At 47.2% G+C, this 22813-nt stretch overlaps 1 protein-coding gene across 2 annotated transcripts in view; it reads left to right on the top strand.

Annotated features, from left to right (window-relative positions):
- Positions 1 to 22813, top strand: part of LOC115138469 (formin-like) — a 122803-nt gene that overhangs the window by 73212 nt on the left and 26778 nt on the right. For both annotated transcript variants that reach the window (XM_029675342.2, XM_029675341.2), the window contains 3 exons: positions 7921 to 8013; positions 13432 to 13483; positions 16810 to 16959. In XM_029675342.2, the coding sequence (XP_029531202.2) occupies positions 7921 to 8013; positions 13432 to 13483; positions 16810 to 16959 (295 nt within the window). The remainder of the gene's footprint in view (positions 1 to 7920; positions 8014 to 13431; positions 13484 to 16809; positions 16960 to 22813) is intronic.

Genomic DNA, 22813 nt, shown 5'->3' with positions numbered 1-22813 from the left:
TGTCAGTAATGCTTAGAAATAAAGTGCACAGCAAAATCAACATGAATCTTTAATTGAAGTGAGTTTTAGCAGTAGAACATTGAGAACATAAACCTTTTTCTATATGGCAGTCAATTATGTAGAGATTATGATGATTATCCAAGACAGTTTGTGTGTACAATGTTTTGTTTTCCAAACATCCCAGGGTCTACAGAATAATGTGGCATTGTCTTGATGTCCTAACATTTCCCTGTAGCTTTGGGCAAGCCATTGGTTAATGTGGAGGAATTCATAGTTCATTTATTACATCAAAGTGACAAGCTTGACTAACCGCGTTTGCCATGTCTCGCAGCAGAAGTCAGACTCTGTCTTTTCATGTTAGCCCCTTCCCCATATTACAGTACAGTAACATACCTTATATGATGCAATACTCTGGCATACCAGCTAGCCCAGTGTCCTTACAGACAGCATGTAGTGGGCGTGCTTCCTGTGTACAAACTCTGTAGACGTCATGTATCCATGCCTTACTACAGTATTAACAACAAGCAGTTTGTGTCTGGCAACCCTTGATTATATGGCCATCAAATCATCCTGCCATCATATCTGTCTTATATCACCTCTCTAAATCCAAATAAACCTGCATGGACATCACAGATGATAAGGTTTTGAACTAGATCCCTCTACATGTATTTGGATACTGAGGAATATGTGTGGGCATTTCATGTATTGCTTACAGTTCATGATGAGTAATTCTGTAAATGAAGATACATTTTATCTTGATTTACACATAGATATCAGTCACTTTCCACAATAATGCTGAATCCACTGTCTGTATGTGGGCTGACCCTGGCTGGAAATGGTAGGGAGCTTCTGTCTGTCTCCCAGCATGCAGTATTGTGTCTGTGGTGGGAGACAGGTCCCCTGTGACCTGGTGACTGGAAAAGACAGGACAAACAACGCTGACGGTAGCAGTGCGGTCCGCTTCTGTCTGACCATGACGTGACAGTCTTTTGCGACAGAGTTTTTTCCTCTGAAAGAAGAGCCTCAAGTGAAGTCTCTCTCTCTCTCTCTCTCTCTCTCTCTCTCTCTCTCCTCCCTCACACTCTCTTTCCCCTTCTCTCCCCTCTCTCTCTCTCTGCTGCTGTGCCCACAGGGAAACTGATATGGTTGTTTGGGCACAGAGAGCCCAGATGAACACTCACTTAGAGAACAGCATGGACATATTTACAGAGCAGGCAGAGCAGGCTTCAGTTGGCCTGTTACACTGTAATACTACTGCTACCCTGTAATAGTACTGTTACACTGTAATACTACTGTTAAACTGTAATACTACTGTTAAACTGTAATACTACTGTTAAACGGTAATACACACTGTTAAACTGTAATGCTACTGTTAAACTGTAATACTACTGTTAAACGGTAATACGCACTGTTAAACTGTAATGCTACTGTTAAACTGCAATACTACTGTTAAGCGGTAATACACACTGTTAAACTGCAATACCTCTGTTAAACTATAATATTACTGTTAAACTGTAATACTACTGTTAAACTGTAATACTACTGTTACACTGTAATACTACTGTTAAACTGTAATACTTCTGTTAAGCGGTAATACACACTGTTAAACTGTAAACTGTAATACTACTGTTACACTGTAATACTACTGTTAAACTGTAATACTTCTGTTAAGCGGTAATACTACTGTTACACTGTAATACTACTGTTAAACTGTAATACTTCTGTTAAACAGTAATACTACTGATACACTGCAATACTACTGTTAAACTGTAATACTACTGTTAAACAGTATATCCCCAGGTGACTTCTGCATTAGAAAGAGCTCACTCCCTCCTCCTCTGCCTCCTCCTCTTCCTTCTACTAACCCTCTGTGATTATGCATTGTCACTGAAAGACAATGTCCTAAACCAGAGGCCCACTGGGGTTTTATTTCAAGCAGCTGCTGATGTTATTTGGTCTTCCTTCTTGTGGCCTACGCTGTCTGGACCACATGTTGGAGGGGAGCCGCCTCTAAATTGTAGTCTTGCTGTTTTGAACACCCTTTACTGTGCCCACTTGAGACAGGGGGGTTTTAATGTGTGAGGGAGCTAATCGTTTTTTTAAAGTAGGATATTTTCAGTCGTGTTAGAGCTAGATCACCTGATCAGGTGTGTGTCATGGTTGTCCCTCTCAGCTGTGGATGATGTGATTGGAATAGTGTCTTTGCTTACTCAAGTAGTGTGTGGTAGTTCAAGTTGTCCCTCACCTTTCAAGAGCAACTTTTCCTCCGAACCTGGAAAAGGATAGTGGGTCACTGGGCATATTCTCCTGTTCTTAATACATCCCTCTTGATTGTTGTGGAAACCAGTGAACCAGTCTTAGACTCTGACCAAACAGTGTTCCTGTTGTGTTGTTAAGACATTAAGCGATGCAGTAATAACCAACGCAAGGTATTTATTGCACAGCTTTATGACTTACAGCTTTGAGGAAGTTATTTTGGCAGGCGGCTCTGTATATATCATCCCATGTTGATTGTTAGGAGGAAATTAAATAGTTTGGCTCGCGCTCCGTCAAGTCATCGGCCGTTTCTTTTGAGCCCGTGTGAGCTAGGTGGTTTGGCAGGACAACAAAGGCCCATCCAGAGCAAACAACAAACAAGGCTTCCACATTCAGCCGTCACCCACATGTACAGTCCCACTGGGGAAAGCCAGAACAGGACAGGGCGATCTACTGCCAGCATGTCAGCTCCCGAGTGGCGCAACGGTCTAAGGCACTGCATCTCAGTACTAGAGGAGTCACTGCAGACCCTGGTTCGATCCCAGGCTTTATCACAACCGGCCGTGATCGGAAGTCCCATAGGGCGGTGCACAATTGGCCCAGCGTCGTCCGGGTTAGGGGAGGGTTTGGCCGGGGTATGCCATCAATGTAAAATAATCATTTGTTCTTGACTTGCCTGGTTAAATAAAGGTTAAATAAATAAAATAAAATTGTAATGTGGGGCCCCTTCGATTCGGGTCGAGAGCCAGACCGGATCCCCTGGTGCGAACACCGGGGCCTCACTGCGGTGACGGTCTGCGGCCACTTTTTGGCGCAGCACGGCGCGGTGAAGATGGACATGAGCAGCGTCCCATGTCTCCGCGTGCCGGAACCAGTCGTCCACCACAGGAGCCTCGGTCTGACTCTGATGCCAAGGAGCCAGAACTGGCTGATACACACTGGAAGGGGGTGAGGTTTTTGGAGGAGTAGCGGAGCGAGTTCTGGGCCATCTCTGCCCAGGGCACGAACGCTGCCCACTCCCCCGGCCGGTCCTGGCAATAAGACCTCAGAAACCTACCCACATCCTGGTTTACTCTCTCCACCTGCCCGTTACACTCAGGGTGAAAACCTGAGGTAAGGCTAACCGAGATCCCCAGAAGATCCATGAACTCCTTCCAGACCCTTGAAGTGAACTGGGGACCTCGATCAGACACTATATCCTCAGGCACCCCGTAGTGCCAGAATACGTGTGTAAACAAGGCCTCCGCAGTCTGTAGGGCCGTAGGGAGACCGGGCAGAGGGAGGAGACGGCAGGACGATCTACAACGACCAGGATGTTTCCCTGTGAAGGAGGAAGATCAGTCAGGAAATCCACTGACAGGTAAGACCATGGCCGTTGTGGTACGGGTAAGGGTTGTAACTTACCTCTAGGCAGGTGTCTAGGAGCCTTGCACTGGGTGCACACCGAGCATGAGGTAACATAAACCCTCACGTCTTTAGTTAAATTGGGCCACCAGTACTTGTCACTAAGACAGCGCACCGTCCGACCGATACGAGGAGGACCAGAGGAGGGTGACATATGGGCCCAATAGATTAGCCGGTCCCGGACAGCAGACGGAATGTACAGACGCCCAGCCGGACATTGAAGGGGAGCAGGCTCTGTACGCAACGCCTGCTCAATCCAGCTACCACACTACTGGTGCCACCAGGCAAGAGGCCGGGAGTATGGGAGTGGGATCCATGGGCCGCTCCTCTGTATCATACAGCCGGGACAATGCGCCTGCCTTAGCGTTCTGAGAGCCTGGTCTGTATGAAAGGGTAAATACAAAACGGGTGAAAAACATGGCCCACCTTGCCTGGCGAGGGTTCAGTGTCCTCGCCACCTGGATGTACTCCAGATTACGGTGGTCAGTCCAGTTGAGAAAAGGGTGTTTAGCCCCCTCAAGCCAATGTCTCCACGGCTTCAAGGCCTTGACCACAGCCAACAGCTCCCGGTCCCCCACATCATAGTTTTGCTCCGCCGGGGTGAGCTTCTTCGAGAAGATGGCACAGGGGCGGAGCTTCGGTGGCGTACCCGAGCGCTGAGAGAGCACCGCTCCTATCCCAGCCTCGGACACGTCCATCTCCACTATGAACGCCAAAGAGGGATCCGGATGGGCCAGCACAGAAGCCGAGGTAAACAGAGCCCTCAGGTGACTAAAAGCCCTGTCCGCCTCAGCTGACCACTGCAAGCGCACCGGGCCCCCCTTCAGCAGTGAGATAATGGAGCTGGCACCTGACCAAAACCCCGGATAAAACTCCGGTAGTAGTTGGCAAACCCTAAGAACCGCTGCACCTCCTTGACCGTGGTGGGAGTCGGCCAATTATGCACGGCTGCAATGCGGTCACTCTCCATCTCCACCTCTGACGTGGAAATGCGATACCCTAGGAAGGAGACGGACTGTTGGAAAAACAGGCATTTCTCCTTGACGTACAGGTCATGCTCCAACAGGCGACCAAGCACTCTTCGCACCAGGGACACATGCTCCAGGGACACAGCACGTGTAGCGGAGTATATCACAATGTCATCAATATACACCACTAAACCCTGCCATGCAGGTCCCTCGTCTACAAAGGCTTGGAAGACTGAGGGCACATTCATCAACCCGTACGGCATGACGAGGTACTCATAGTGCCCAGAGGTGGTACTGAAAGCCATCTTCCATTCATCTCCCTCATGAATACGCACCAGGTTGTAAACGCTCCTGAGATCTAGTTTGAGGGAGAAGTGCGCCCCGTGCATTGACTCTATCGCTGTAGCTATGAGCGGTAGCGGGTAGCTATACCTCACCGTGATCTGACTCAGACCCCGATAGTCAATACACGGACGCAGACCTCCCTCCTTCTTCTTCACAAAAAATAAACTCGAGGAGGCGGGTGAAGTGGAGGACCGAATGTACCCCTGACACAGGGATTCGGAGACATATGTTTCCATAGCCTCCGTCTCCGCCTGTGAGAGGGGATACACGTGACTTCTGGGAAGTGCAGCATCTACCATGAGGTCTATCGCACAATCGCCCCGTTGATGAGGTGGTAATTGAGTCGCCTTCTTTTTAGAGAAGGCAAGAGCCAAATCGGCATATTCAGGGGAAATGCGCACGGTGGAGACCTGGTATGGACTCTCCACCGTTGTAGCACCAACGGAAACCCCTAAACACCTACCTGAGCACTCTCGCGACTACCCCGTGAGAGCCCTCTGTGGCCAAGAAACAGTGGGGATATGAAAAGCTAACCAGGGTAGGCCCAGCACCACGGGAAACGCAGGAGAGTCAATGAGGAAGATACTCATTCTCTCCATATGACCCCCCTGCGTCACCATATCCAACGGTGCGGTGACCTCCCTAAGTATCCCTGAGCCTAATGGTCGACTATCTAAGGCGTGAACGGGGAAACGCACATCCACGGGAAAAATGGAGGTCCCTAAACTATGAGCTAACGCTCTATCAATGAAATTCCCAGCCGCGCCTGAATCTACGAGCGCCTTATGCTGGGAATACGGAGAAAACTCAGGAAAAGTGACAGACAAACATATGTGCAACAGAGGGCTCTGGGAGAGAATGGTGCCGGCTCACATGGGGTGACGCCAGAGCAACCTGCCTGCCGCCTCGATTCCCAGAGGAACCAACCTGGCACCGACCGGCAGTGTGATCTCTGCGGCCACAGATGGTGCACGAGCGGGAACCTCCTCCGGTCTCCCTGTGCACCGCCCCTCCCAGCTCCATAGGTATCGGAGAGGTGGTGCGGGAGGATGGAACCACCAGACCCTGATCTGGACGTCCACAAGTAGTCAGCAGGTTGTCCAGCCGGATAGACAGGTCCACCAGCTGATCGAACGTGAGGTTGGTGTCTCTGCAGGCCAGCTCCCAACGGACTTCCTCGCGCAGACTGCAACGATAATGGTCGATCAGGGCCCTGTTGCTCCATCCCGCGCCGGCTGCCAGGGTCCTATACTCCAGGGCGAACTCCTGGGCGCTCCTCGTCTCCTGCCTCAGGTGGTAGAGGTGCTCACCCGCCGCTCTACCCTCGGACGGGTGGTCGAAGACTGCCCGGAAACGGCGGGTGAACTCCTCAAACTTGTCCAACACCCCATCTCCCTCTCTCCATAGGGCGTTGGCCCACTCCAGGGCTCTCCCGGTGAGGCACGAGACGAGGGCAGACACCCTCTCACGATCCGATGGAGCCGGGTGGACGGTGGCCAGATAAAGGTTTAATTGCAGTAAAAAAAACTGGAAGTTCGAAGCCCTACCGTCATACTCCTGGGGCAAAGAGAGACGGATCCCACTGGATTCAGGCGGGAAATGAGCGCTCAAGAGAGACCCCGGTTGCGCTGATGGAGGCGCTGGAAGAACTCCCTGTCTCTCCCAGCGGTCCATCGTCTGGACAACGCCTGTCTCTCTCAGCGATCCATGGCAACGCCAAGATGGTGAAGCATATCTGTATGCTGCTGGACGCTCTCCTCCAACTCAATTGCCGGGGTATCCTCTCCTGCTGACTCCATAGTACGGTCTGTAATGTGGTGCGTGCTGGTGGCAGGGAAGTCAGGCACAGGAGAATGAACTTGGTAAAAACGGAGCTGTTTAATAAACATCAAAACCTTTGAAAACCAAAGTATACAAAATAACAACTAGAGTGTGCAAAAACCGTCGCACACCAGAATATACAATAAACACCTACATACAACAAACAATCTCAGACAAGGACATGAGGGGAAACACAGGGTTAAATACACAACATGTAATTGATGGGATTGGAACCAGGTGTGTAGGAAGAGAAGACAAAACCAATGGAAAATGGAAAATGGATCAATGATGGCTAGAAGGTCGGTGACGTCGACCGCCGAACACCGCCTGAACAAGGAGAGGGACCGACTTCGGCGGAAGTCGTGACAAAAATGTCCCATCTAGCTAGTGGGCCATACACTCAATGTTTTGGGTGGCTGGCTCAGTACCTAAGGCTACAACAGAGATGCCCCAGTATCTGTGGCTTCAACATATTATGTGTTATCTCCTCTAATTTCTTCAGAGTAACAGATTGAACACCCTACTCCCATTCAAAAGTCTTTGGAACTATAATTTATAATTAAGAACTATATTTCCATAATTTGTATATTGAATATGTTGATGAAGATTTATAATCAATTTCTTATTTTTTCCCCCAGAAAATGGTGTTAAAGCCCCTTTAAAAACTATTACTTGGCTTTACTGATAATGAAACATGATCTCTGTTTCCATTTTGAATGCAGACCAAGCTCATTTAAAGTGATTGCCAGTTCTCTTTAATAGCCATCTGGTTGGGATGTTTTGGAGGAGATTCACACACTTCTTTTCCCTCAAATGTTTCCCCTCGGCAGGCTTTGGTTAACTAACTTATGAAAGTGTTGGAAACGTGATACCCACTCTCACATGTCATTAATTAATGTGCTACATTTGCTGTTTGGGCACGCTAGTTATTGTTTTATACCTTAGCCCAATGATGAGGCTCTGACAATAAAGAAACAAATGCCAATTTCACACAGTACACCATAGGACACAGTTTACTCTTTCTCACACTTTCTCTCCTCCACCCACCCCAGGCCAAAGCTTTTTAAATCCATTCCTGCTGAGAAATGTCCAATATTGAACGTTTCCTGCCTTCTCTCTCCCCCAGCGTGTGAAAAGGATGTGCAGAAGGTGTGTGCTAACTCCTCCGAGGAGAACCTCCAGCCCTTCAAGGAGAAAATGGAGGCCTTCGTCTCGACCGGTGAGTAAAACAAACCAGAACCGAAGAGAGGAGGAGACAAGGCCCCGTGTGTTGACTACCAGGGGGTGCTATGTGTTGTTTTAGTAGATGTTGCTCCAGCAGACTCAGGGGGTTGAAAACATTGCGTGTCACCTAATACAGGCAGCCAGGCCGGGCAGCGAAGGCTGTTTGATCCCCAGTGAGAGAGATAATAAAGCCAGGGGCCAGAGAGGATACATTGGTTCTGGCCTGATTGGGTGTTTAGATGTGTTTACTCTCCCCTTGGCCTCCACAGGCCACTTCTTCTCTACCGATTGTAATGACAGCTCTTGGAAATTAGGATTCTTGAATGTTTGATATCACTCACTGCACCAGAGGAAAGCAGAGGCCTGTGTCAAGCAGAGGCCTGAGCCCATCCACTGGACTGAGTGATGAGACGACCTTCCCCCTCCTCCTCCCTCCAAATCATGCTCTGTGACACACTCCCAAATTCTACCAGTAGATAGTGATGATATATTTACTCCCTCTGTCATGTCTCTAATCCAGCCTGTCACTTCTCTGAATGGAGAATGAACCCACTGTTCTCCAGAGATGAAACATTCTCCACATAGACTATTTATTGCTGAGGAGAATGTCAAGTAAAGAAACCAAACTCAGAGAGAAACTAGAGAGGTCCTGTTTGCCTTCCTCCAAAACACTGAGAGGAACCATTAAAGCCCAAAGCTGTAATTTAGCTCTTCTATATATTTTTTGTGCCCTGTCAGGCGGTTAGTTGTGTGATGGTGGAGCCCAGGCCCAGCGTCAGTTAGAGGGGGCTGCCTTTCTGACAGCACAGGGACAAGAGTCTAAAGCCTAACCCTGCAGAGGGGATTACATTGCCCTTAACATGCTGCCTGTACTCATGACTGCTATAAAGCTGGCAGGACATCCCTGGCTGAGGCCTCGTAAAGGCTGGCTGTACTCAGTGGGACATTTTGGGGACCACCGTGGCAGCCAGGGACACACTACACTGAGACAGAGACACTCTGATCCCCTCCACCTCTCCCCCTCCTCTAGGCATCTTCACCCCAGAGCCTTCCCTCCCGACAGCCCCCTCCAGTGCCCTGCAAAGCCAGTCAGTCAGCTAGTAAAGCTGCTTCCATAGAAAGCATAACGCTTATCTACTTCCATCATGCAGACATGGGCTCCTGTAAGGTTTCTGTGGTATGTAGCATGAGGAAGCACAGATGTCATAGCTTTCCAAAAGAGAAAGTGACATCCATCTCGGAGTGTTCCTCCGTTGGCCAACAGGTTCAACTGTGATTACTATTGATCATGGGAATGTGAAAGGGAGAGGAAAGGAGTTTACAGAGACGCGTTGTAATCCCTGATTTACTGGAAATGACTGTGTAAATATTCCCAGGAGTTATTGTTCACATAGCAGCAACACATCCGCTCCTAACATGCATTACAACGTGGCATGCAGACAGAGGGAGAGGTGCCTTGTCAGGCTTATACAGAGCAGGTACCAGGCTCGTGACACTAAAGCAACATAATGCATACAGAACCTCTTCCTCATTTGAATGAGTGCCAACTAGGACTCTGCATTTTGTCCCAAACAGTATGTAGTGGTGCTTTTGGCAATGTTCTAACAATATTGGACACAGTGGCAATGTTCTCACAAAATTGGACACAGTTCATTGGCTTTAAACGATCAAGCTATCATCACTCTCGCTGTGGGTAAACATCAACCAAACAGACTGCAACTCAAGCACCTTGGCAAGCCAACAACCACCTGCATGCAATTTTGCCACCTTCACCAATTTTACACAGGCGAGGCGAGGGCCTTCCCACATTTCTGCATACCACAAAGAGCCACAAAGAGTAGGCTATTAACAAAAACACTGCCTCAGGTCTATGGCCCTCTATAGGTCTGGTAGGGCATCGGAGTTGCTTAAAGGGAAGCCACCTCTCTCTCCCTTGCCAACATCTTCAACAACCTCTTATCTCTCCAAAGTACTAGTGAGAACAAAAGTGTTACAAGGCGATCTACGTTTTACTCCATTGAAGGGCAAAATACACAAATGACTTGCGGCAGACAGAGAATATTGGGAAACAATAGGGTCTTTCTATAAAATATGTAAATGAGTGGTCTCGCAGAGAGATTGCATCCACATGTCGGGAGGTAGAGAGTGAGAACTGGAGGCAGGGAAGTGTTTTCAGCATAGAGATGTTTCGAGTACTGTATTCATGGCGAACAAAGTCTGCCTTGGTATCCTTGTCTCCTAGTTACATATTGCAAACGGAAATGTATTATAGACTGTTTATTCCCTTTAACATTCCAGTGTGTCAAGCATGTCGTCTTGGTCAATATCACAGAATATTTGAAAGGTCTTTAAACCATTGTCGTTGCCACTGGCTACAAAATGGTATTGGTTTACAAAAAAACATCTTGAACATTAACTTTCCAGTGGGAAACGTATAATCCGTTCTTAATAAACAGAGCTCCTCCAGCAATTGCACTTACTTGTGAAGCAGCGAGGTTTCGTGTAAAGATGTCCATTCCATTATTCATCTTATTCATCAATGTCGTCATTGGTATTGATGGACAGCTATAACCATAACCAAGCATGTGTAGGAAGGGAGCCAGTATGAATTATCTCATACGTACGGTATACTTTTTTAATGGAGGAGGGACAGTCTGTTTGTCATAGTGCACTCCGTGCTTGCTCCTGTGCGAGGCATTGGGAGCAGAGCAGCTCATGTGATCGTGTCTGTGGAGCGCTGACCCAGAACTGCTTGGGAGGCTGTGTGGAGGCTGTGGGGGCCGGCAGGCTGCTCCCTCTCAGCAGGGCCCACAGTTGAACCCCAACGCCCTAGGCCCTGCCTCGCAAACCTGCTGGTGATCTCACAACGCTCCTACAACGCTCCTACAATGCTCCTACAGCTCCAAGTCATTGAGCCTTTGTCTTGTAAGGCATTACTCTGCCATTACCCATGACCACCTCTGCTTCCTTTCTGTATATACAGTACTGCTCCCCCTCTCATGATATATTTTTGGGTAGAATGCTGAAATGTTGAGTCCCTAACTTTCAGCAGCACTCAGTTAGCCTATTTATGCAATGCTTCAGCAGCTTGGGAAGAAGTATTTTCCCTTTCCTTCAGAACTCTTTATTAGCGTTGAAAGAATGTTTTGTAACTTTCTACAAAAACAATGAGCCAAACCCACCTTCCTGTTCTCACTTTAATAGAAAGTCTTTGAATCCTTCGGGGACATTTTGAGTAGTGAATACACTCCATGACTAATTTAAAACAAATTTTCCCACTTGAATCTCTAGTTCTGTCATGTTTTATTTGTCTAGCGGTCTATGGGCTTTCATGTGTTGTTCAATAAGCTCTCTTTGTTGTCAAAGAATCAGAACCCAGTTACTAATATTCAACTCTTGCAAATAACTATGTGTTGAGTGGAAAGTGTCAGTTTAACATGCCATGTAGTCCTTTAACGGCTGAGTCTCACTCTGTGAGGTGTTCTCCTTTATGTTTACTGCTGAGAGGTGTCTGGCCCAGGGAGATGTTCCTCCCTCTGGTCCCAATGCCCCAGGGCTGCGACAAGGACACTGCCCTGCAAAGGGTGCAGTCGGGCCCTAATTTAAGATGTCTGTCACTAAAGATCCCATTGCACACTGGTGTCCACCAGGCTAAGCTCACCACCCTTCCCCACCAGGCTATTATGGTCATAATCATCTGGTTGGTCATATATGCACAATCCTGAGCTCTTCACTGTGTTGGCAAACAATGATAATTATGTTGTCTTGGGCAGAGGCTTTGAAAACAAGTGTGCTTGTTTGTGCTATGGTAGTAGGAGGCCGTAAGCTCTCTCTTGATAGGACAACAATACGAAAACCAGCACAGCTTAACAAAGTTCAAAGATTAGGGCTGGCAAGGAGCAAGGTATATTTATCGTTTCCGAGAACAAGAGATTTATCGACACACACACACAAACTTTCACACATACACGTTACAGCTCCTTTTGATGTTTGATTGAGTATGTATGGAAATGGCATACACACATCAAAACATTTTTATAGCACGGAGCTGTAGTCACTGATGCAGTAAAGATTGTGTGTTTTTCCCAGAGAGGTTCCAGGTCCTTAACACAGCTTATGTATGTAGTTTCCTAGCACTTTGTTATCTGACTGCTTGGTAAACCAGTGGTTTGGAAAAGTGTGTCAGAGTTTTAAAGGCCTAATTTATTGTCCTTCTCAGCATGAGCGTCTCATAACTTTCTAGTTAGCCACTACTGGTTTCATGTTTACACAGGGAGCGGAGGAAGAGAAACTTCACACATCCTCTTTCTCTCTCTCTCTCTCTCTCTCTCTCTCTCTCTCTCTCTCTCTCTCTCTCTCTCTCTCTCTCTCTCTCTCTCTCTCTCTCTCTCTCTCTCTCTCTCTCTCTCTCTCTCTCTCTGTGGGCCGCTCTCTCTCAGAGCGCCGGCCGGCCTGGTGCCACCTCTACACAGAGCCGCACCAGAGAGGACCTCAGGCGCCAGCCTGAACCCCCCGCTGGGCCTAACGCCATTGGTCATGGCTCTCCCCCTCCTCCCCAATCCCAGCCATGGCCACCCCTTCCCTTCATTAGGTTTACTTCAGACAATCAGCCTGCTTATGTAAAAAAAAAAAAGCAAAGCAAAAGGGGTGGTAGCAGCTTAAGCTCACCCTCTCCCAAAAGACCCCCAAACCTGCCTTTGAACAATTTTTGGGAGACTTCCCCCTCTTAAATCTTCAAGTGGGAAAGGTCCCCCATCATTGTAAAAAGGATGAATCTGGAAAATGCAATAAATCTGAGATCACAGGCACTCTCTGGCCCTAGATAAATTCTTGCACCTCGCCCTGGCCCGCCGCACACATCTGCCTTGCATTTAGACACTTTTACATGGCAGGAGTCCACAGGAGCCTACAGTTCCCAAGCCTCATACACTCACTCCTCAGCCCTGCGCTGTGCTGTGCTGCCTGTGCCCCTGCTACGCACCTCTGCCCCTCTCCCCTCCTCAACACACAGTCCACACTTAGACCTCTCCTTACACCCCCACCCTAGACACCACCACCTCACACTCCTCATCAACACACTCACACACAAACATCTCACCTCTTACAATTCACCACGGTGAAATCCATGGACACCTCTACCACATGCTCCACCACCTTAGACATGTCATGCTAATGACCCTTCACCCTGACACTCCTCCTGGGAGAGGATAGATCTGTACCCACAGGACCCCCATCTGTACCAGCGGGACTGCATGGAGTGTCATTGGTGTACCTCAGTTTACCTCCATTTGGAAGTATCTATTCCCACTACTGTATGTACTGTGACCTCCAAGCCTCCCATACTGCCTCACACATAGGTCTGTTGACTCTATGTGTATTCATCTAATCCATGCTGTTGTTTTGTCTTTTCCAGTTCAAAAGGACCACACTGCTGAGGACGATCAGCTCAAAGCTGCACAGAAAAGGTATGAATCGTCTCTGTCCGTTCTAATATAACACAACACAATTAACCTAGAGGTCATAGACCAAACAACGTGTCATACCTGTATGACAGAGGAGCTCTGTATTTCCTGACCTGGCTGTTTGCATACCTCTGTAATACCTTCTGACATACAGAAGGGAACTCAGCCAAGTATAATGGATGGTGGATGTCATGTAGCCATTCAGGTTCTTCTGTCATTTAGTACATTTATCAGATGTTCTTATCTACAGCATCTTACAGTAGTGAATGCATACATTTTCATACTTTTGTTTTGGTCTCCTGTGGGAATTGAACCCATAACTTTGGTGTTGCAAGTGTCATTCTCTACCAACTAAGCCACACAGGACCAGTACAATCTCCAGGTCATAACCAGGCACAATGTAGACTATTCCCGAGATAGGGAAGGGCTGTCTGGACGGCTGCCTATGGAGACAGACACAGACACTACGCTTACATGTTCACACACACTCACCAAACTCACATACACTGTGCCAATGCCGATAACCCGCCATGCTTACATACACACACTGTGCTCACTCCACTCTAGTTGTTATCAGGCCTTATCTTCCGTGTTTGGTACTGCAAACTCTAAGAGTCACTGTAAGAAGGCCCACCTTATTTATGGAGAAATGGTCAACTGGCAGACGTTTAACTAGTGTCAGAGAAAAAACATATCTGGAAAATGTCATATTGGAAAAACACACTAGAAAGAACAAACAAAGCAAATAGATTATTTTTCCTTGTTTAGATAGAGACCAGAATTGTTTGCTTTAAATCGTAACTCTCCAGATTCCAAAATAAATCATGAAAAGCACATGAAGGAGAAACCAAAGGATGCTTGACGCTGGAAAATGGAAACTATAAACTGTAAGATGTTGATTGCTTTGGACAATACTACAACTCAGCCAATGTTTCCAAACACCCCTGTTTCATGTTTCCATTTCAAGCCAAGAGAAGCACTCAGATTGGCAATGCATGGGTCTCTCCATCTCTCTCTCTCTGTGTCTCTCACTCCATCTCTCTCTCACTCCCTCTGCCTTCTTTCTCTGTCTCTCGCTTTCCTCTCTTCCTCTCTCTCTCTCTCTCCTTCTCCTGGTGGTATTATGATATCTCTCTATGTGACTGTGTGACTGACACCAGTGTAATGAAGGTCTTGAACTTGGGGATATTGATCAAAAGGGTCCCACGGCTGACAGCCCTTAGCCTTTAATGAAGTTTGCCTTTAATTTCATCCAAACAGTCCGGGGCTGCCTGCCGCTGGGGGGGGGGGCCTCTCAGGTTCCCAGGGACGCACCTCATAAAAGTGACACGCTGGTGATGAATATGGGCGGTGGGCCGTGGTGTGGTGTGTGTGTACCGTTTGTTCTGTGGGGTGTGGGTGGGCCCCGGCCCTCACATCTGTCCTGGATGAGGCATCTACCCCACCGACACAGCCACACATTAGGGCCCCGTGTTAATAAGGCTCATAGACATCACATCATCACTGCCAGCTACTGAAACACAGGGTCAACCCCTTAAGGAACGGGATTGAATTTGTCTGTTATGGCCTGAAGCCAACCATCATCATAGGAAGGACCGGTTGCTATGACATTTGGGTTGCAGAGAAATTACATTAATTTTGTCAATTGGTTGGCAAAATTACTTTATGGAAAGCTGACATGATACACAGTTTATGACAGTTTCAGAGATGTAACGTGAGTTTCTTGCTCAATATCCTGGGTACCCTATGCAGTGAGCAATGAGGTCCTTTCCTGAACATGCAATCCTAATTAGTTTCTTTTATGTTTCAGTTTCCCTGAGGTTTCCTGATACGTCCACAGTTAATGGACCATTAAGTTTCCCCTCCCTCATCATGCTCAATTTCATATGAAACGACTGCAGCGTGTGTGCTGCTTACATACGTATGTGGTTAAAGGGTTGTTACCTGGAGGGATATTTGAACTGTCACAACTTCTATTATACATTATCCATTGTCTATTGAAGATGTCTCGTCGCCGTTAAAGAAACATATTTTGTAACAGCTGACCACAGGAGAGTTTCCCTTTCGAATCTGTTGTATGGAATGTTATCTTAGCATATCCATGTGATATTATTCCCTGTTGCCCAGGCTTTTATCCGCCAGTGAGGAATGCTGAACATAGGTACAGAAATAAACGGCCTCACGGCAGGTGCGTCATGGCCCTCCAGAAGTGCGTGGTAGGTGCTTGTAGGACTCAGAGTGTGTATATGTGTGTGTGTGTGTGTTGTGTCTTTGTGTGAGAGTGTGTGTGTGGTGTCTTTGTGTGTGTGTGTGTGTGTGGTGTCTTTGTGTGTGTGTGCGTGTGCGTGTGCGTGTGTGACAGAGAGAGTAAGGAAAAGAGCTAAGCTTACCACACTACAGATTGTGCGTGATTTGTGTGAGCTCTGACACCTGACCCAGGGTCAGGGAAGGAGCCAATACAAAAGGAGCCTAGTTAATCACGCTGGGCCGTGCTGGTCGGGTCTACAAAGGCCTACAGAATGGATGTCAATTTGGTATGTTCTGTTCCTCCTGGGTTCCGCTGGCCTGGCCTAGTCTGGTTGTGGAACGAGTCAAGACGAGGATGATCTACTGCACCATCTTCCCCAGCGCTGGAGTGTCGGAGGAGCACATGACGGATATCTGGGGAATGGGAAGCGGCTAGTATGTGGAAGCAGCCGTCTGCCGCGCACATTGCCCCATCCCCCAACACTCCCCTCCCAACATGTCTTACATTAGCGTCGCAACAGCCACCTACCATCTGGAAGTCAAAACCTCTGTGTCAATCTGGGAGCATCTCCTGAATCATTGTGCCTCTATATCAAGCGCTTGACAGGCTGGGCAAAACATTTTTCAATGTTTAGGTTAGAGAAAGCCCCAGAGGAGCAGGCTGCTTTTTAAACCCTGTGAGCACTACTGTGAGCCTTGTGGAGAGTTTAGATTTGGTTACAATTTAATTAGTCTGAGGATCTGCCATACAAGGGCCGTAGATTCTCATCTCGTTAAGGCTGAGAATCTTGAATGAGAATCTTGAATATCTTCATGTCTCTACTGTTACTGGATTTGATGTCTCAGATAGCAAGTTGGATGAACGTAATAAATGTGTGTGTACAATACAATACAACTTTATTAATCCCCAAGGTGCAATTCATTCACGTGTGTGTGTGTGTGGGGGGGGGCACTGTTCCCCTCCAGGCTATAGAGGAGGTCAATGTGATAATGGAGCCTCCGCTACCGGCTGTCCCCTGTGACCCAGTGAGATGTTCTCTCACTGCCCGTCTCTCTCTTCTCCCTCTGTTTCTCCCACACAGCTTCCTGGACATGGTGAGCTACTTTGGGCTCAAGCCAAAGTCTGGAGAGAAGGAGGTGGCTCCCGGTTACGTCTTCATGCTCTGGTACGAGTTCTGCAGCGACTTTAAGAACACTTGGAAACGGGAGAGTAAGAACATCTCCAAGGAGAGGTGAGTGGAAGAAACCATGTCTGCATCACCATTCGTTAGCACTCATATTAAATCACACAGCTAATGACGAAAGGGAAAGTTCTAGAGCTCTTTGCCAACTATATTTTTCTAGAAACCTGAGTGTTCTTCATTAGATTACATTAAAGGGGATAAGTTCAGTCTTCACACATGAAATCTGTTGACCAGCATCCTTTAGTCGCTCTTGTCCTACCCATCTTTAACACATACCTGATTGTTGGTGTCCCTCGCGTTTCTGTGTGATACAAAACACCCTGAATGGAGAATTATGAATTCTGTAAACAGTGTGGAGTGTAGCTGTTTTTACCAGTTATTAAAGCACAGGGGCGTCAAAGAGAAGGTAGGCAGGCCGGGCCCAGGGCCTGGTACAATGTCAAAGACTGGGACTGGATTTACGATGTTTCATCTGACCCGAGGCGTGGTGTCGGGGGGAGTCCCACTGCGGGACAGCAGTTCTCCTGGAGGCCTTCTGGCTTTACTAGCAGGGGCCTGTTAAAGACTGTGTGTTCTGAGAGGACTGTTAAACATTGTCATGGTTTGACCAGTCCACAGGGCTGCAGGTTTATTGCACATGGAGAGATGCAGCACTGGCCTAACCTGTGCCAAGTATCTGGTCAGGGCTGCTGGAAGGGACAGTGAGGGGCCAGACGTGCGCTAGGCTATTTTGGCATCACGGCACCGATTCCAACTTAGGAATTTACGCATTTCCTACACACTACTCAGTATTTGGTATTCAGACTTACCTTATTCTGTCACGTAACACTGTGTGGCTACCTTGCACGCTCTGATTCAATTTCATTCAACCTCTGAAAACCAACAGACTTTCTCGTGGAGTTTTCATTACATTTATCTTAAGCCATCCCTTTAAATACTGTGTACCTTTTAATTTATAATGTTGTCAACAGACTCACTAGAATATATTGTAATGAAACAGCAGGGAGCAGGTCTCCAACCCTCGATCTTCGAGCCCGAGGTCCCACGCGCTATCAACGGTGCATCCTTGTGCGGTAGAGTCGATTTCCGTGCTTATAAACCCAGGGTCGTTACACTACTCCCTCCTTTCAAAGAGCACGTCCTCGCGCTAGCTTGTGGCTCTACGTCTTACAGGAACGCGCTCCCCGCCCAAGCACACACACTGTCGTGGATGCAAGGTCCGATCACTTCCGACACCAATGTAATGAAACAGCAGAGAGCAGGTCTCGAACCCTCGACCTTCGAGCCCGAGGTCACAAAAGCATGTTCGTGCGGTAGTGTCGATTTCCGCGCTTATAAACCCAGGGTCGTTACAATATCGAGAGAACGGGTTCAGAATATTAGGGATCAATAAAAGAACGACATTTAAATATCTGCACATTCGTCACCGTTTCAGCACCAATTGGTAGATTTGAAAATGCTCTGATCTTGTGGATTATTTAGGGTTAGGAAAGTATTTATGAATCACAAAAAAAATTGTTTGGAAAACCATTTATGGTTTACATTTATGCCAGCAGCACTGCTGGCTTGCTTCTGAAGCTAAGCAGGGTTGGTCCTGGTCAGTTCCTGGATGGGAGACCAGATGCTTCTAAAAGTGGTGTTGGGGGGCCAGTAGGAGGCACTCTTTCCTCTGGTCTACAAAAATATCCCAATGCCTGAGGGCAGTGATTGGGGAAACTGCCCTGTGTAGGGTGCTGTCTTTCGGATGGGACGTTAAACGGATGTCCTGACTCTCTGAGGTCATTAAAGATCCCATGGCACTTATCGGCACTTATCGTAGGGGTGTTAACCCAGGTGTCCTGGCTAAATTCCCAATCTGGCCCTCGAACCATCATGGTCACCTAATAATCACCAGTTTACAATTGGCTCATTCATCCCCCTCCTTTCCCCTGTAACTGTTCACCAGGTAGTTGCTGCAAATGAGAACATGTTCTCAGTCAACATACCTGGTAAAATAATGGATAAATAAAATAATAGATAAATAATATGAATGAAAGAAAACAGTGGTTTGATTCATTCAGAAAATTGCCACATTCTTCAACCCATGGTAATGTTGGAAGATTAGAATAGATTAGACATAGAATTATTATTATAGGGAGAATAGTAGGCTATACCCTCATCTATTGCCTGCACTAACCATGGAACTGTGTGACGACAAGGCCAAGTATTGCGCCATGCATCTGGTTCAAACTGTCACAACTTTGTCCACTTGCCGCTCCGTAACAATTTAATTAGCCAACATGTCTTTTTTTGTATATTATCAACTGTTACTAAGGATCGTCAGCAACAACCGCACGGCCATGACTGCGTTTACAGAGAAAGCAAATGAAGGTAAACAAAACAATATAATTAAATGCAATGATAATGTAGGCTATACCAACTGAATGGAACTAACAGTAAATTGCCAGTTGAATGTGTGGTTTTTAGGCTTACTGACGGCCGATACTGATAGTGGCTAATATTTAACATGATAGAAATAGGAAAGCCACAGCATTTCATAAACTCTACTGCGGGAAAGTTGATATGCTTCAGTTTTCTGCCATATGACTGGTTTCACATTTGTCTCCAGGTTATAACATAAAATAGATCTAAAACAAGTGTCCTTCATATTTACAATTCCTGTAATGTGTGCGCTGAGAGTCGGGATGCAAGTTCAGGGAGTGAGGGTTTTAATCAAATAAATGGAACATAATACTAACCAAGAAACATGAACAACACACAGACATGAAACTGAACGCCTGGGGAAGGAACCAAAGGGAGTGACATATAAAGGGCAGGTAATCAAGGAGGTGATGGAGTCCAGGTGAGTGTCATTATGCGCTGATGCGTGTAACGATGGTGACAGGAGTGTGCAATAATGAGCAGCCAGGTGACCTAGAGGCCGGAGAGGGAGCACACGTGACAGTACCCCCTCCCCGCGGCACCAGCCACAGGACGCAGACCAAAATGACGATCCCGGAGATCAGAGGTGGACGGGTCACCTCTGCTAAGGCGCGGGAACCTGCCGATCCGGCTGAGACGCTGGAGCATGTGGACCTAGAGCGCCGGAGAGAGAGTATACGTGGCAATACTCCCTCCCCAGCGCGCGAGTCCAACCAAAGGGACGGACCGGTCACCTCCGTTGAGGCGCAGAAACCTGACAAACTGGCTGGGGTGTGAGAGCCCAATGAGCCGGCTGAGACCTCCCCAGTTGCCTCGGTCGAGGCACGGGAACCTGTTCACCTAGCTGAGGCATGGGAGCCTATCGACCCCGCTGAGGCATGGCAGCCTGTCGAGCAAGCTTTAAAAAATATATATATATCTCCTTTATTTAACCAGGTAGGCCAGTTGAAAACAAGTTCTCATTTACAACTGCGACCTGGTCAAGATAAAGCAAAGCAGTGCGACACAAACAACACAGAGTTACACATGGAATACACAAACGTACAGTCAATAACACAATAGAAAAAATCTATATACAGTGTGTGCAAATGAGGTAAGATTAGGGAGGTAAGGCAATAAATAGGCCGTAGTTGCGAAGTAATTACAATTTCAAAATTAAACACTGGAGTGATAGATATGCAGAAGATGAATGTGCAAGTAGAGATACTGGAATGCAAAGGAGCAACAAACAAAAAAACAATATGGGGATGCGGTAGTTGGATGGACTATTTACAGATGGGCTGTGTACAGGTGCAATGATCTGTGAGCTGTTCTAACAGCTGATACTAAAGTTAGTGAGGGAGATATGAGTCTCCAGCTTCAGTGATTTTTGCAATTCGTTCCAGTCATTGGCAGCAGAGAACTGGAAGGTAAGGTGGTAAAAGGAGGAATAGGCTTTGGGGGTGACCAGTGAAATATACCTGCTGGAGTGCATGCTACGGATGGGTGCTGCTATGGTGACCAGTGAGCTGAGATAAGGCGGGGCTTTACCTAGCAAAGACTTATAGATGACCTGGAGCCAGTGGGTTTGGCGACGAATATGAAGCGAGGGCCAGCCTGGAAGGAGAGTTTACAGTCTAACCAGACACCTAGGTATTTGTAATTGTCCACGTATTCTAAGTCAGAACCGTCCAGAGTAGTGATGCTGGACAGGTGGGCAGGTGCGGGGCAGCGATCAGTTGAAGAGCATGCATTTAGTTTTACTTGCATTTAAGAGCAGTTGGAGGCCACGGAAGGGGAGTTGTATGGCATTGAAGCTTGTCTGGAGGTTTGTTAACACAGTGTCCAAAGAAGGGCCAGAAGTATACAGAATGGTGTCGTTTGCGTAGAGGTGGATCAGAGACTCACCAGCCAGCAGCAAGAAAGACATCATTGATGTACACAGAGAAAAGAGTCAGCTTGAGAATTGAACCCTGTGGCACCCCCATAGAGACTGCCAGAGGTCCGGACAACAGGCCCTTCAATTTGACACACTGAACTCTGTCTGAGAAGTAGTTGGTGTACCAGACGAGGCAGTCATTTGAGAAACCAAGGCTATTGTGTCTGCCGATAAGAATGTGGTGATTGACAAAGTCGAAAGCCTTGGCCAGGTCGATGAAGACGGCTGCACAGTATTGTCTTTTATCGATGGCGGTTTTGATTTAGTTTAGGACATTGAGTGTGGCTGAGGTGCACCCATATGACTAGCTCGGAAACCAGATTGCATAGCGGAGAGGGTACGGTGGGATTTGAAATGGTCGGTGATCTGTTTGTTAACTTGGCTAGGATAGATAGGATAGATATAGGTCTGTAACAGTTTGGGTCTAGAGTGTCTCCCCATTCTACATGGACTTAACAGTGTCCCAGAACTTTTTGGAGTTTGTGCTACAGGATGCACATTTCTGTTTGAAGATAGCCATTGCTTTCCTAACTGTCTGTGTATATTGATTCCAACTTCCCTGAAAAGTTGCAAACCGCGTGGGCTATTCGATGCTAATGCAGTACGCCACAGGATGTTTTTGTGCTGGTCAAGGGCAGTCAGGTCTGGAGTGAACCAAGAGCTATATTTGTTCCTGGTTCAAATTTTTATGAATGGGGCATGATTATTTAAGATGTTGAGGAAAGCACTTTTAAAGAATAACCAGGCATCCTCTACTGACGGAATGAGGTCAATATCCTTCCAAGGTACCCGATTAGAAAGGCCTGCTCGCTGAAGTATTTTAGGGAGTGTTTGACAGTGATGAGGGGTGGTCGTTTGAACGCAGACCCATTACGGACGCAGGCAATGAAGCAGTGATCGCTGAGATCCTGGTTGAAGACAGCAGAGGTGTATTTAGAGGGCAGGTTGGTCAGGATGATATCTATGAGGGTGCCCGTGTTTACAGATTTGGGGTTGTACCTGGTAGGTTCATTGATAATCATGTCAGCACAGGCAACAGCTGTTTACAGTCTTTCTTTTGTTTTTCATTCTTACTTTTCCCAATTCACTTCAACTATATTTCTTTATTTTCTATGGGCTTCACCAGAGTACACCCTAGTGGCTGGAATACAACTGTATTAAGCCACTTACAACAAACACCCCACTGCAAAAACTAAATGTTGTCACAAACATTTCACATGCCTCAAAACAAAGAGAAGATGTAAGTATTGTTCATGAACACAACGGAGAAAACTGGCCTAACAGCCATATAACTATCTAGACATGTCCAGTCTGCCTTTATGGGCAAAGACGCAACCCCCACTAAACATTATCACACTGTGATTAGTAGGTAAACGAGAAAAGGTAAACGAGAAAATATATACACATCAGAACATCTCTAGTTGGTATCCTGACCAGAGCTTGTCAGCCCTAAAGTGTTATAGGTTAGAATGTCTCTGGACCTTCTCTGCCGGGCTGAACGGCAGGTCAAGGTCATGGGTGACCCCAATGAATCAGTGTCCACTTCATCATGAGATGATTGAG

Source organism: Oncorhynchus nerka, linkage group LG12 (genome assembly GCF_034236695.1).
Source record: "Oncorhynchus nerka isolate Pitt River linkage group LG12, Oner_Uvic_2.0, whole genome shotgun sequence".
In the NCBI taxonomy this organism is placed as follows: domain Eukaryota; kingdom Metazoa; phylum Chordata; class Actinopteri; order Salmoniformes; family Salmonidae; genus Oncorhynchus; species Oncorhynchus nerka.
Note: the sequence above shows the minus strand (reverse complement) of the source record. Positions and strands in the feature narration are given on the sequence as shown.